Genomic DNA, 16,157 nt, shown 5'->3' on the forward strand with positions numbered 1-16,157 from the left:
GGGATTTTGCCAATGACGACGTTTTAAGACGTACCACGCACGTTAAGAATGTTCGGTGAATAATTTTGATTTGGTGATAGGAATTGTGCTGGGAACCTAAAACAAAAACATTTATTGTTATGGACATCACAGACAACACATGACATATGTACAGTTTATTAGAAAAAGAGCGGGAAAGGCGATAGTTTTGACAGTTAGGTAGCATGCCAACATAAGGAGAAAAATAAGAAATGGACAATAGATATAAGATGACAAGTATTATAGAAAGAGTAGAGAAAGTAAAGCCGTTAAAGTTTGATATTATTTTCTTGAATGTGTTTAAGAATAATTCCAGTGATGGGAGGATCCATGAGAACCAGAAGCGTTTGAAAATTGATAGGCCGCGGAATATTTTTCGGTAAGATATCATATAAAGAGTGGTTAAGTCTGTTGCAAGAAAAGAAAATGTGTTCCGTCGTTCCTTCGTCAAGACCGCACTCGCATAAAGAGCTATCCCGCACCCTAATTTTTGCAAGGAATACAGGAGTGCAGACGTGACCCAAACGAAGCCGGCAAAGTGTAGACGTGGCCCATTTACATGCAGAGCGAAAACGGAAGAACCATGGTTTATGAGGTATAATTGGCTGTATATTTCCGTAGTGTTTTCCTACATGTCGTCTAGAGGAATCCCATAATTGTTGCCAATCGTCCCTTAAGTCACGGCGAGCTTTAATCATTAAGTCAGATGCGAGAACCATGTTGTGAGTCTCCGATCCATTGAGAGTGGCCTGCTTAGCCCACATGTCGGCATCCTCATTGCCGTTAATCCCACAGTGACCCGGAATCCATATTAATGTTACCTGTAAGCCTATTTCTTCACATCTGTATAGTAATTGTTTAAGTTTCAGGATGAAAGGGGAAATCATTTTCATTTTGAGCTGGTTACCAGATACGGCTTGGAGGCAGCTTTTGGCATCAGAGAAAATGATAACTTTGGGGATTTTGTGAGACTCGACGTATGCAACTGCTTCCATTAAGGCGATTGATTCCCCAGTGAAGACGGAGGACTGTGAAGGGCATTTATAAGATAAAAGAATGCGGTATCTAGGGATCCAGATTGCTGCTCCTACACAGCTATTGGGGTTCAATTTTGATGCATCTGTGTAGATTGGTAAGAAATCTGGCCATTTTTCTAATTCTTTGTTTAATTTAATATTAGCTCCTAGATCATTTTTATTGATATTAAAATCTAAAATTACATTTGGGCGGAAAGTTAAACAATTATATTCAAATTCAAATATTGGATTCTTGTTGGTGCTATAAAGTGAGGAAGGAAGGTTTTCAATTTTTCTGAAGCTGTTAATAAATCTTGGTGTTTGTTTATGAGTCCAATATGCATTTACAGATACCAAAGATGAGAGAGCCTGTAAGCGAGGAATGAGGGGGTGGCTGGATAATGAACATGCCCTCAAAACATATCGGTCTGCAAGGAGTTGCCTGCGGAGACAAAGAGGAGGATCCACACACTCAACCTGCATGCCATTCTTTGGTGAGGATCTCATGGCACCAAGGATTATCCGAAGACATTTGGCTTGGATAGCATCTAACTTCTTGAGAGCTACTTTATTGCATGGTTCTAGAACAAATGTACCATAGTCCATTTGGCTACGAATTAAGGCATTGTAAACAAGTTTCTGGCAGTACGGATGAGCACCCCACCAGACCCCAGAAAGGGATCGGAGCACATTAATGCCTTTTTCACACTTGTCAATGACATGTTTTAAATGTGGAACGCCAGTCATTTTGGAGTCGAAAATAACACCCAGAAATTTTACACTGCTGCTGTTGGGAATAATCTGGTCTTCATATTGAAGAATAATATTAGGGATGGTATGGCGGCGGGTAAAAGTGACTGTGCAACATTTGGAGGGTGAAAGTGAAAGACCATGCTCATCCAACCAGTCTTTGAGGTGATTTTTATTGGATTTGATGGACGATTTGACAGTTTTGACACTAATGATCTGATGTAGCTTAAATATCAAAAAGGGGAAAAATTCATACAACAATTCATTGACGATTGATAACAGTGACATCTGTGCTTTGAATCCTGAGTAATGTTTCCTTGGGGAAAATAGATTAGTTTAAAGAAAAGTAAGAGTTGATGACGCTTTATGCAGTCAACAACCATGTTTAATAAATATGAAAATGTTTTAGCGCGATGGTCATACACAATTTACTTTGAAATTATTTACTTAAAAAAATAGTTTAAGACACAAAAATAAGATGGCGCTACATTTGTATACGATCATATGAAATAGTGATATGAAAACGCAACATGTACAATTTTTCGTTACCTGTGGAATATCAAGCATCGTTTATAAAGTTTGCTACTATATAATAACCAATTTCATGAAAAAAAATTTAAAAGCATTTATTTTATACATAAGTTCGAGTTTTATAGTCAATCAAATCTTGTCAGTAGAAAAAGGCGCGATATTCAAATGTTCTATGAGATGATATCCCTTCGCGCCCACATTTTTCAAATTTGCCGCCTTTTTCTACTGTCAAGATCTGCTTGACCAGCTATACATTGCTTGTAGGTAAGGTTTAATTAATTAAGGCCTCTTTTCTTACCTAAAAATGGCACAATATAAAAAAGTTTTAATATTAAAAAGAAAACTTATTTTTTTTAGTGGCATCTATGAATTATTTTGAGAGAAAATGGCCAGTTAATATACATTTCTTAAAGTATAATCAAAAAGGTTGAATAACAAATTCAGTTAGCTGAAGTGAAGGTCTACAGAACTATAGTTTTGCCAGGGACAGTTTCATTTCAAGCACCTAAAGATAGTGCGTGTAGGTATCTCAAACGCAGGGCCCCCGCGTCGCGACTAGCACATTTGAATTAGCAGTATTAGCAGGGGTGCGAAACTCCTGACTTCGGTCAAACTCGGCTCCACTCGGCTCAGAGGGGCTACCGCGAAAACCGAAATTGGCAAATTGCGGGGATTTTTCTCTGTCACTCTAATTACGCCGTCATTGGAGTAAAAGAGAAAGATCCCCGCAATTTGTGAACTTCGATTTTCGCGGTTATTATTAGCGGCAATTATTAGGGTTGGCACCACTTGACTTCCTTTTGCCAGATAAGATTAATGACATGAATTTTGACACTACTAAATAGCCGAAAGGGATAGTGCCATAAGTTAAAAAGGGATAGCATGATTCGTCCCTGAATCGCTGTCAAACTTCGGTTTTGTAGGAAGTGTGAAGTGTCCTTTCTGTACGGTAGTACTATTATTAAATAATAAATATAAATTAAATTATAATAATTTTTTTTTCTGTGGTCTAACTCTAAGTACCTAGAAATAATTATACAGGAACAATAAAACGACATTTCTCTTATAAATTGTAATTTGTGACGTTCCATGGCAAAAGGTACCTTATGGCGGTTGGCGCTTACGCTATTATTAACGCCGCTCCAATATTATTGCGGCGCTATGCGACGTAAGCGCCAGCCGCCATAAGGTACCTTTTGCCATGGAACGTCACGTTTATTATATCTCAAGGCCACACAGCGCTCTCGATCCAGCGCGCGTAATGCGACACCCTGGAGTACACGCCGGGCCTGCCGACCTGGCCGCAGTACTTGCCGAATGACGTCACACCGATCACCGTGTACATGCAGTGGATACGCGCGTTGTTTATCTGGAGGCCTTCGCAAGTGTTAAACATCAAACTTCTATGATATTATGACGTATAAATAACACTTGCACTGCGTGTGCTATCTAAATCGTTGCAGACTTATTTTGGTCTAACTCTAAATACCTAATAATTATATAGGAATAATGAAACGTCTTTCTTATAAATTGTAATGTATTACATCTCAAGGCCACACAACGCTCTCGATCCAGCGCGCGTAATGCGACACCCTGGAGTACACGCCGGGCCTGCCGACCTGGCCGCAGTACTTGCCGAATGACGTCACACCGATCACCGTGTACATGCAGTGGATACGCGCGTTGTTTATCTGGAGGCCTTCGCAAGTGTTAAACATCAAACTTCTATGATATTATGACGTATAAATAACACTTGCACTGCGTGTGCTATCTAAATCGTTGCAGACTTATTTTGGTCTAACTCTAAATACCTAATAATTATATAGGAATAATGAAACGTCTTTCTTATAAATTGTAATGTATTACATCTCAAGGCCACACAGCGCTCTCGATCCAGCGCGCGTAATGCGACACCCTGGAGTACACGCCGGGCCTGCCGACCTGGCCGCAGTACTTGCCGAATGACGTCACACCGATCACCGTGTACATGCAGTGGATACGCGCGTTGTTTATCTGGAGGCCTTCGCAAGTGTTAAACATCAAACTTCTATGATATTATGACGTATAAATAACACTTGCACTGCGTGTGCTATCTAAATCGTTGCAGACTTATTTTGGTCTAACTCTAAATACCTAATAATTATATAGGAATAATGAAACGTCTTTCTTATAAATTGTAATGTATTACATCTCAAGGCCACACAACGCTCTCGATCCAGCGCGCGTAATGCGACACCCTGGAGTACACGCCGGGCCTGCCGACCTGGCCGCAGTACTTGCCGAATGACGTCACACCGATCACCGTGTACATGCAGTGGATACGCGCGCTGTTCTGGAGGGGGCCTCCGCGAGTGTTATTTTAAACATTAAACTTCTATGGCGTATAAATAACACTTGCACTGCGTGTGCTATCTAAATCGTTGCAGACTTATCTTGGACTAACTCTAAGTACCAGAGGGCCTACCGCGAAACACGTTCGACGTGTTGCCTCTCTGTCGCACTTGTAAATTCGTACGTAAGTGTGACAGGGAGGCAACACGTCGAACGTGGTTCGCGGTAGGCCCTATGTATCTACATGGTATCTACCTAAGAATAATTATATAGGAATAATGAAACGTCTTTCTTATAAATTGTAATGTATTACATCTCAAGGCCACACAACGCTCTCGATCCAGCGCGCGTAATGCGACACCCTGGAGTACACGCCGGGCCTGCCGACCTGCCCGCAGTACTTGCCGAATGACGTCACACCGATCACCGTGTACATGCAGTAGATACGCGCGGTGTTCTGGAAGGGGCCTTCGCGAGTGTTATTTTAAAACATCAAACTTCTATGGCGTATAAATAACACTTGTAGTGCGTGTGCTAGGGACTGTCCATAAATTACGTCATCGATTTTTGACGATTTTTGACCCCCCCCCCCTATAATCATCCAAAAATCATGCTTCAAATGACCCCATTTCCTCCTACTTCATGCTACCGTCATCCGATGCCCAGACCCCCCCTAAATTGAAATGACATAATTTATGAATAGCCCCCTATATAAATCGTTGCAGATTTATCTTGGTCTAACCAGTGGGGAGACACTCCTCACTTCGGGCAAACTCGGCTCCGCTCGGCTCAGCATCGCTCCGAGGGACGTCAAACTGTGTCAACCCTAATAATTGCTCGGAGCAATGCTGAGCCGAACGGAGTCGAGATTGCCCGAAGTCAGGAGTGTCTCCCCATGGTCTCCCTACTGTCTGCTGCAGACTTATTTTGGTCTAACTCTGAGTACCTAATAATTATATAGGAATAATGAAACGTCTTTCTTATAAATGGTAATGTATTACATCTCAAGGCCACACAACGCCCTCGATCCAGCGCGCGTAATGCGACACCCTGGAGTACACGCCGGGCCTGCCGACCTGGCCGCAGTACTTGCCGAATGACGTCACTCCGATCACCGTGTACATGCAGTGGATACGCGCGGTGTTTATCTGGAGGCCTTCCCAAGTGTTAAACATCAAACTTCTATGATATTATGACGTATAAATAACACTTGCACTGCGTGTTGCAGACTTATCTTGTTCTAACCAGTGGGGAGACACTCCTCACTTCGGGCAAACTCGGCTCCGCTCGGCTCAGCATCGCTCCGAGGGACGTCAAACTGTGTCAACCCTAATAATTGCTCGGAGCAATGCTGAGCCGAACGGAGTCGAGTTTGCCCGAAGTCAGGAGTGTCTCCCCATGGTCTCCCCGCTGTCTGCTGCAGACTTATCTTGATCTAACTCTAAGTACCTAGAAATAATTATAAAGGAACAATAAAACGACATTTCTCTTACGAATTGTAATGTATTACATCTCAAGGCCACACAGCGCTCTCGATCCAGCGCGCGTAATGCGACACCCTGGAGTACATGCCGGGCCTGCCGACCTGGCCGCAGTACTTGCCGAATGACGTCACACCGATCGCCGTGTACATGCAGTGGACACGCGCGGTGTTTATCTGGAGGCCTTCCCAACTGTTAAACATCAAGCTTCTATGATATTATGACGTATAAATAACACTTGCACTGCGTGTTGCAGACTTATCTTGGTCTAACCAGTGGGGAGACACTCCTCACTTCGGGCAAACTCGGCTCCGCTCGGCTCAGCATCGCTCCGAGGGACGTCAAACTGTTGCAACCCTAATAATTGCTCGGAGCAATGCTGAGCGGAACGGAGTCGAGATTGCCCGAAGTCAGGAGTGTCTCCCCACTGTCTGCTGCAGACTTATTTTGGTCTAACTCTGAGTACCTAATAATTATATAGGAATAATGAAACATCTTTCTTATAAATTGTATTGTATTACATCTCAAGGCCACACAACGCTCTCGATCCAGCGCGCGTAATGCGACACCCTGGAGTACATGCCGGGCCTGCCGACCTGGCCGCAGTACCTGCCGAATGACGTCACTCCGATCACCGTGTACATGCAGTGGACACGCGCGTTGTTTATCTGGAGGGGGCCTCCGCTGTCTCCCTGGTGAAAAAAGTTTAAGGCAAAATTTAAATTTCTGGTAAGTACCTACAAGACAGATATTCAAAAGTTTCATTGTGGGGGCCACAGAAATAAGAATAAGGTGAAGAATAACCTCTTTATGTTCTGTGCATGCCCCCTATAGCCTTTTACAAGATGGCATTCTGGAAAGCGCTTGTAAAATCGCAATAGAAAGTTTATGACTAAAACTACGTGACAGGTATCTTTCTTGTCTTCATAGATCATAGACTTTTACACGACGGCGGTCGTTCTAGAACTTACGGAATATCGTTTATGACTAAAACTGACATCCGCAGCAGAACCAAAATAACCGATATAGCACTCCGAATCGCTAAAGTGGCTCATTGCCCGTAGAACCGATGGCCGTTGGGGCGGAAAGGTTCTCGAGTGGCCACCACGTACCGGAGGGCGCAGCGTGGGTAGACCCCCCACAAGGTAGGTGCTGGTAAAGGTCGCGGGAGTCCGCTGGATGCTGGTGGCGTCAGACCGGTCATTGTGACACTCTTTGGGGGAAGGCCTATGTCACGCAGTGGACGTCCTCTGGCTGATATGATGATGTTGATGACTAAAACTACCTGACAGGTATCCTTCTTCTCTCCATGGTCTCCATAACAGATCTGCGTGAGTTCATCGTAGCCTTGAGTAAGATGACGGACGTTTCTAAATTTCTCCGTGCACTCTTGAGGGGTGAACTTTTGCAGTGTTACCTGAAATTAATACATATTAGGTAAATAATTAATAAATGTGACGTCCCTCAGGTAAAGGTACCTTATGGCGGTTGGCGCTTACGCTATTATTAACGCCGCTCCAATATTATTGCGGCGCTATGCGACGTAAGCGCCGGCCGCCATAAGGTACCTTTTGCCATGGAACGTCACAAATAATAATAAACATTATAGGACATTCTTACACAGATTGACTAAGTCCTACAGTAAGCTCAAAATAGCTTATGTTGTGAGTACCCAGACAACGATACTCGTGTATATGTCGGCGGCCGATCGTAAGATCAGGCAGATCGTAATGTTCACCAATATAGGTAGGATAGGTACGTTAGTTTGCTTCAGTTGCCCGAAGGGCAAACTGCCCAGAAATAGGAGCCCCACGTAGCGGGGCTCCGTCGACTCAGGGAACGGGTCAAAGATTTTCACGTTTCACGATATGCCTAATCTTACGATCGGCCGCCGACATATATAATAAACAAGTACATATATACATAAAAACATAGAAACCATCCAAGACTCGGGAACAAATATTCTGTGCTCATCATACAAATAAAGCCCTTACCTGTACGATAGTACTATTACTTATTCTGTTCTAGGGGCTCCCCTAGTAGCATTTTGGGTTGGCTGATTGTTGGGCCTTCGTCTACCATTCGGTTGGCCAACCGTGAGGAATGTTACCCCTAAAAATAGTTGGTCCAACGGTAGGGTCAACGTAGGCCCCACCACGCTTGCCAACGAAAGCCCATCATAGCGCCCCAATGGAGGTCCGTCATGGGGCCAACTGCATTGGGCCAATTGCGCGTTTCCTTACAGATGTCAGATCTGATGGCAGTCGCATTCGTTAACTCACACAAGCAGTGACTGGGTCCCATAAGATGCGATTAAAGCGGTATCCAGACGGGACTGATCAAATCGGTCGATTTGAAGAAATGAAATTGGCGTCAATCTCCAATTTTAGATTTATGGCGATATTAGAGCCCTCTAAATTGAAAAAATGCCCCAAAACGAAAATACTGGCGTCACAAATTGGTATTTTCGCGTCCGCACCTCATTTTATCGGTAATATCGGTCATTATCGGCGGTTGAATTCGGCAAGCCAAATTGGCGTTTGCGTCCACACGTCCTGATTCGATATGGCTATTTAATCTGATTGACGAAAAATTGACTAGTCTGGATACGCCTTTAACTCACACAAGCAGTGCCTGGGTCCCATAAGATGCGATGTAAAAAGCGCCAAGGAAAGGATATGTTCAACTTGCCTTCTGCAGGACATCTAGGACTTCCCCCAGACTTTTGTTATGTCCCCAGCCCGTGGCGGAGGCTCGCGAGTCGTCCACGGTCTCGCCGATGTCGATGCAGGCTGGGATCGCGTTGGGGCCCAGAATTATCCTGGAAATTAGATATAAGTAACCCAAAATATAAGGTCATTTTCGTCTCAGTCGTACCTAATCTAATTGCCCTGCGTAGGGTTACCAGATGACAGGAATTTTCCTGACATGTCAGGAATTTTGGCCTTTTGTCAGTAATGGGGACGGAACACGAAAATGTCAGGAATTTTATGAATTGATAGATTTTTTTATAAAGTACCTTTTTATTTACTTATGTTAGTGTAAAAAAAATATAAATGAGATCCACTCAACTTATCAATAACTTCGTAATTTTTAATAACAATATAATAAGTTGACGCGACTATCGGCTCAATCGGGTAGCCAACTAGCCATCCCCTATAGACCCCCCCCCCCCCTCCCGGCGTAGTAGTCAAAAATATTAATGTCAGGAAAAATATCCGGAAATCAGGAATTTTGTCAGGAAATTTGTATCTGGTAACCCTAGCCCTGCGTGACTGCGGACTGCCCTGCGCTCCCCGCCCCCGGCCCGTCAGCGCGCGCGCAATGAACAACGAGGGGGCCGGCGCGCTCAGTGCAGCCGCCGCGAGCGCTCAAGCCTGAGGATAAGGACCCTCGACAGGCCCGAAACATGCCAATAGCGACTAAAAATTTAAATGAGTGAAAACGTTGTCGTGTAAAAAGTTTAAAATATGTCTCACGAAAGTTTAATTTCGATAGAAAAGTACTCTTTATGAATGAGCAAGAGGAGCTATGGAGTATGGAGTACATGAAGTAGATCTTCGAATGAACATTGGGGCCTTTTATATAAAATTATCCAATTTAAAATCAAAAGTTAAAAGCCAACTAACGGTGTCTCAGTCTCGAGTAAAGCGATATCGTGGTACTTGGAAGGCGCCTTGTACTCAGGATGTTTGATGATCCGTTTGACGCGATGCTCGCGGCGCGGGGGCACGTCGTCCGCACACGTCACGCAAGCGGTGTGTCGTCTCTCTTAAGGATCTGTATACTACAACGCGGCACGCACACGTCACGCACACGCAGCCGGTGTGCACATTTCTATAAATTAGATAAAAGCCAACTAACGGTGTCTCAGTCTCGAGTAAAGCGATGTCGTGGTACTTGGAAGGCGCCTTGTACTGAGGATGTTTGATGATCCGCTTGACGCGATGCTCGCGGCGGGGCACGTCTTCCGTCATACGGAGCAGCCCTACCTTCACCGCTGTCACATTTCCACTGGAAAATTGTAAGTCAATTGATTAACAAGACGAATGTATGAGAAACACAGTTACAGAGTGAATTAAATACAACAAAGGCGAACTTATCCCTGTATGGCATCTCTTCCAGTTAACCTTTGAGGAAATGAGTAGGACAGAGGTAACGATGAATGACAAACAAAGGCAAAGTTAAATTAAAATTAATGAAATGCGTGTTTTGAAGAATACACATTACTACATTTACTAACCCCCGCATTTTTGGCATCACCAGTTGCATGCAAATAATTGCTCTAAACTCGGTCTAGGGGATTCCTAGTCTATGCATAGTGGTATTTAGTTGGCCAACCGTGTGGCATGTCGCCCCAAAAAAATAGGAGGGTCAACGGTTGGCTATTTGTTGGGCCTACGTCCGCTTTTTAGTTTTAGTTGGCTGACCCTGTGACTATTCACCTTAAAAAATTTTTGTGACGCTATCTATGAAAAGGGGTCTTATTATTAATGGCGCTTACGCCATTATTAACGATTCCCCGATATACAATACAATGCCGCGCGACGCTGTGCGGCGTAGCGCCATCAATAATAAGGTCCACTTATAGAGGTAATGCCCCATTTGTGGGTACCTAGTTCGAAAAACTCGCTCAGCTTTCTAGCGCGCAGCTTTTTCGAAGCCCACCTTCAGGCCTAGCTTTCATGTAGGGCTACCGCCAATACCGAAAATCGTCAATTGCGGGGATTTCTATCTGTCACTCTAATTACACCTTCTTTGGAGTAAAAGAGAAAGATCCCCGCAATTTGCGAATTTCGGTTTTCGCGGTAGCCGCCCTGCAGCAGAATCATGGTCGCGTTTTATCACCTGTCATGTCATGTGTCACTTACATACTTGTTAGAACGTGACAGACATGGCGACAAATGATAAAGAGCCAGCCATCTTAGCCCTTCTGATGTTGATGTCAACTTTAGTTAGGCTTTCCTTAGACCACTAGTAGAAGAGCCGGCCGCAAATTTTCTAACCGACTTGATACCACGATGAAATACACAATGGGAAACCATAAAAGTGATGCTAAGTCCGAATTCGATAGTCTGCCACGGCGGAACTTGCCGAAAGTACGAAAAAGAAGGCCACTTCCGGTGCGAAAAAAGGGGGCTGATTTAACCCATCTGATACCGAAATAATAGTTATGGCAGCAGTTAGAAATTTACATGTAGACACATAAAAGCGAAGTCTGCCAGTATTTTTTTTGCCGGAAGTGCTTGGCAGACGCTCTCAAAGGTGGCCAGCGGGACCCCTAATTTAACCCATCTGATACCACCATGAAACCAATTCCAGTCGGTAGGTATGAACCCTCATGTCAGGAATATATAAGTCTGCCAAGGCTATTCCTGCCGAAACACCTTGGCAGACGAGATTATGTAAGCAAGGTCGGCATCGGTTACCCTACACTAACCCATCTGATACCACCATGAAACCAATTCCAGTCGGTAGGTACGAACCCCCATTTTAGGAATATATAAGTCTGCCAAGGTTTTTCCTGCCGAAACACCTTGGCAGACGAGATTATAAACAAGATGACCATCGGTTACCGTACACTAACCCATCTGATACCGCCATGAAACCAATTCCAGTCGGTAGGTATGAACCCTCATTTCAGGAATATATAAGTCTGCCAAGGCTTTTCCTGCCGTAACACCATGGCAGACGAGATTATGTAAGCAAGGTCGGCATCGGTTACCCTACACTAACCCATCTGATACCACCATGAAACCAATTCCAGTTGGTAGATATGAACCCCCATTTTAGAAATATATAAGTCTGCCAAGGTTCTTCCTGCCGAAACACCTTGGCAGACGAGATTATAAGCAAGATGACCATCGGTTACCGTACAGTAACCCATCTGATACCACCATGAAACCAATTCTAGTCGGTAGGTATGAACCCTCATTTCAGGAATTTATAAGTCTGCCAAGGCCTTTCCTGCCGAAACACCTTGACAGACGAGATTATGTAAGCAGCATCCACATACGAGGGATCCGTATTTTGGGATTATACAGATTACGGACATTATTAATAGCTGTAGGCTTATTTATTACTTTATGCTTATACATATTTGTATATTATTATGTTATTAATAAAATATATTTATAATTTATTAAACCTAAACTTAATACATTGGGAATTCATTACCTGCTTACGGCAGTAGTAGGGATAAGTGGGTCAGTTCTGGCTCACTGAGCCAGGCCAACAGTCCCTCCCCCTTTTTTCCCTTGTTGAGGCCCTGCAACCTTGCCTTGAACCCAAACTAATGTCATTGTAGCTCGAATCTAACCTAATCTATTTTTATTGCTTTTAGAATATTTCAATTATCTACTTTTGCAAAGTTAAAGGTTGAAATCTCTATTTCGCAAAATGGAATTTTAATGTGACTTTAATGTATGTGCAGTCTACTTAGTAATTGGGTTTAAAGATATAAAAACACACATTTATTTCCTATCCTAAGTATCCTATCCTAAGTTTATTCAAATAATATTCTGAACATATATAGTAATTAGACTGGTCATATTTTTCATAAAATCTATTTCGACTGGCAAAGCATATAACTTTTTGGCAACCGGGTTTTTTAACCTAATTAGATCCCGCTGAATCCGAATTTGCCGGTTGCTCGATCGAAATCTTGACCGGAAGTGAGATATTTGACATTAAAGGTCCCTTTTTTTCGTTTTTCGTAAATAACTCTTAAACGGTGGCACATAGCAAAAAATGTTCTATAACATAAGTATTCTGCATAAAATTGCCTACAAGAAAGATTCAGTACAATTTTTCGCTAGGATCAATATTCAAAGAGATTTTAACGCGGGAAATTTAATTATAATCACTTCTAAGGTCCCGTTTTTTAGGTTTTCGTAAATAACTCATAAACGGTGGCCAATATCAAAAAATGTTGTTAGACGTTAATAATCTACACAAAATTTTGAACAAAAAAGATTCAGTATACTTTTCGCAGGGATCAATATTTAAAAAGATAATAAAGAGGGAAAGTTAATTATAATAAATTCTAAGGTTCCTTGTTTTTATTTTTTCGTTAATAATTTGAAAAGTATGACTCATAGCAAAATAAAAACTTATACATAAATAATAAACGTAAAATTTCCTACAAGAAACATGCAGAACACTTTTCGCTAGGATCAATATTTAAAAAGACAAAGCAGCGGGTAAGTTAATTATAATCAATTTTAAAGTCCCTTTTTAGTTTTTTGTAAATAACTCGTAAACGGTGTCCCATAGCGAAATAGGTTATTAAGAATAAATTATCTACATAAAATTTCCTCCAAAAAACATCTAGAACACTTTTCTCTAGGATCAATATTTCAAGCGATATTAAAGGAAGAAAGTTAATTACAATCAGTTCACAGGTCACTTTTTTTAGTTTTTCGTAAATAACTCGTAAACGGTGGCCCGTTGCAAAACAATATTCTACATAAAATTGTCCACAAAAAAGGTTCTGTACACTTTTTCGCTACGATCAATATTTAAAGAGGTATTAAAGGGGGTAAGTTAATTATAATCAATTTCCAGGTCCCTATTTTTAGGATTTCGCAAATGACTCGTAAAATAAGCCTCATAGCAAAATAAGTTCTTAATGTTCTTGTAAATAAATAATCGATATAAAATTTTCTACGAAAGACATATGGAACGCTTTTCTCTTTTTAGGGTTCCGTACCTCAAAATGAATAAAAACCGGCCAAGCGCGAGTCGGACTCGCCTTGCAAGGGTTCCGTACATTACCCAATTTTTAACAGTGTATTTTATATGTTAAACGCGAGTGAATTGCCTTTAAAAAACCTGTAGGGATCGGTTCAAAAACTAAGTAATGTCCGACTCGCGCTTGACTACATAATTCTAATAGGTTTTTCTGTCATCTATAGATTCTATTCTGTATATCTTTTCAAAATTTTAGACCCAGTAGTATCGGAGATAAAGCCCCCTTCCCCAAAATAAAACATTAAAATACAAAAAAATACCCCCCCCCCCTTTATCTCCGAAACTACTGGGTCTAAATTTTGAAAATAAAATAAAATAAAATAGTTCTCTACCTATATAGACGTAAACCTAAAAATAGGGACCTGGAAATTGATTATAATTAACTTACCCCCTTTAATACCTCTTTAAATATTGATCGTAGCGAAAAAGTGTACAGAACCTTTTTTGTGGACAATTTTATGTTTAATATTTATGTAGAATATTGTTTTGCAACGGGCCACCGTTTACGAGTTATTTACGAAAAACTAAAAAAAAGTGACCTGTGAACTGATTGTAATTAACTTTCTTCCTTTAATATCGCTTGAAATATTGATCCTAGAGAAAAGTGTTCTAGATGTTTTTTGGAGGAAATTTTATGTAGATAATTTATTCTTAAAAACCTATTTCGCTATGGGACACCGTTTACGAGTTATTTACAAAAAACTAAAAAGGGACTTTAAAATTGATTATAATTAACTTACCCGCTGCTTTGTCTTTTTGAATATTGATCCTAGCGAAAAGTGTACTGCATGTTTCTTGTAGGAAATTTTACGTTTATTATTTATGTATAAGATTTTTTTTTCTATGAGTCATACTTTTCAAATTATTTACGAAAAAAAAAAAACAAGGAACCTTAGAATTTAGTATAATTAACTTTCCCTCTTTATTATCTTTTTAAATATTGATCCCTGCAAAAAGTGTACTGAATCTTTTTTGTTCAAAATTTTGTGTAGATTATTATCGTCTAACAACATTTTTTGATATTGGCCACCGTTTATGAGTTATTTACGAAAACCTAAAAAACTGGACCTTAGAAGTGATTATAATTAAATTTCCCGCGTTAAAATCTCTTTTAATATTGATCCTAGCGAAAAATTGTACTGAATCTTTCTTGTAGGCAATTTAATGCATATTACTTATGTAATAGAACATTTTTTGCTATACACCACCGTTTAAGAGTTATTTACGAAAAACGAAAAAAACGGACCTTTAATGTCAAATATCTCACTTCCGGTCAAGATTTCGATCGAGCAACCGGATCGGATTCAGCGGGGTCTAATTAGGTTAAAAAACCCGGTTTCCAAAAAGTAATATGATTTGCCAGTCGCATCAAGAAGGAGAGCGATTTTGAATTTTTTTGTCTAGTCTAAATATCATTACTTATTCTGTGTACAGTGGAGAAAACGAATGAAATTATGCAATTTGATTTTGCTATTTTTAAATAAAGAGTAACTAAACAGTATTTTCCACAGTTGTTGGTAATGATACCATCTCTTACAATTTCTCTTCATGAACATTTTATGATACCTAACCTTCCAGTTTTCGCCCGAATTGATCAAAAAATTCACCAACTCCATTTACACCAACCAAATAGAAAACGGGTCCGTGTCCGAATTCGTGATCTCGAGTCCGGGTCCGCGTCCGGGTCCAGGTTCAGGTAGAAGTCGAATTCAAAATCTTGCTTGTTTTGCCAGTGGGGTAACTTGCTTAACAATCAATTAGAAAAAGACAAGTCGTCGAGGAGTTCCGTTCTGATCACCATCAGCAATACCACTTCATCAAATGCCACTGTTCTTAATGTAAATCCTTGTTTGCCTGATGAAAATACAAGAGTCACTATACAATGCCATTAAGATTTGTAGAGTTCCCTCGATTCCTTATGGATCCCATCATCAGAACTTGAGCTTCACGAAAATATGACTTAAAAATCTAACGTGCTTAACAAACATAACGAAGACACATCCCCAAACATGAGCTATGCGTCGTTGAAGAGTTCCATTCTGATCATCATCAGCAGTTTCACTTCATCAAATGTCACAATTCTGAATGTAAATGCTTGGTTTGTTTAAAATACACCAGTATCACTATATGTTAGGGTGGTTCAAAAAACATTTTTTTTTCCTAAGGGGCACCCCCTTATTTTGTTAGACTTATTATGTTGATAAATTGAGATTATAGTTGAGATAAATTAAGAAACTTGGTGTAAAAGTTTCTTAATTTATCTCAACTTTACTTCGTT

The 16,157-nt window shown here is 41.0% G+C and overlaps 1 protein-coding gene across 1 annotated transcript in view; it reads right to left on the reverse strand.

The window, feature by feature from the left end:
- Window positions 1-6,632: 6,632 nt before the first annotated feature.
- The window catches only part of LOC134676585 (serine protease snake-like), a 40,207-nt gene continuing 30,682 nt past the window's right edge, over window positions 6,633-16,157 (reverse strand). The window contains exons 9-12 of the mRNA XM_063534977.1: window positions 9,992-10,141; window positions 8,819-8,948; window positions 7,413-7,544; window positions 6,633-6,819 (exon numbers count right to left, since the gene is read on the reverse strand). Coding sequence (XP_063391047.1) covers window positions 6,652-6,819; window positions 7,413-7,544; window positions 8,819-8,948; window positions 9,992-10,141 — 580 coding nt within the window. The 3' untranslated portion in view covers window positions 6,633-6,651. The remainder of the gene's footprint in view (window positions 6,820-7,412; window positions 7,545-8,818; window positions 8,949-9,991; window positions 10,142-16,157) is intronic.

This window comes from Cydia fagiglandana, chromosome 24, assembly GCF_963556715.1.
Source record: "Cydia fagiglandana chromosome 24, ilCydFagi1.1, whole genome shotgun sequence".
NCBI lineage: Eukaryota > Metazoa > Arthropoda > Insecta > Lepidoptera > Tortricidae > Cydia > Cydia fagiglandana.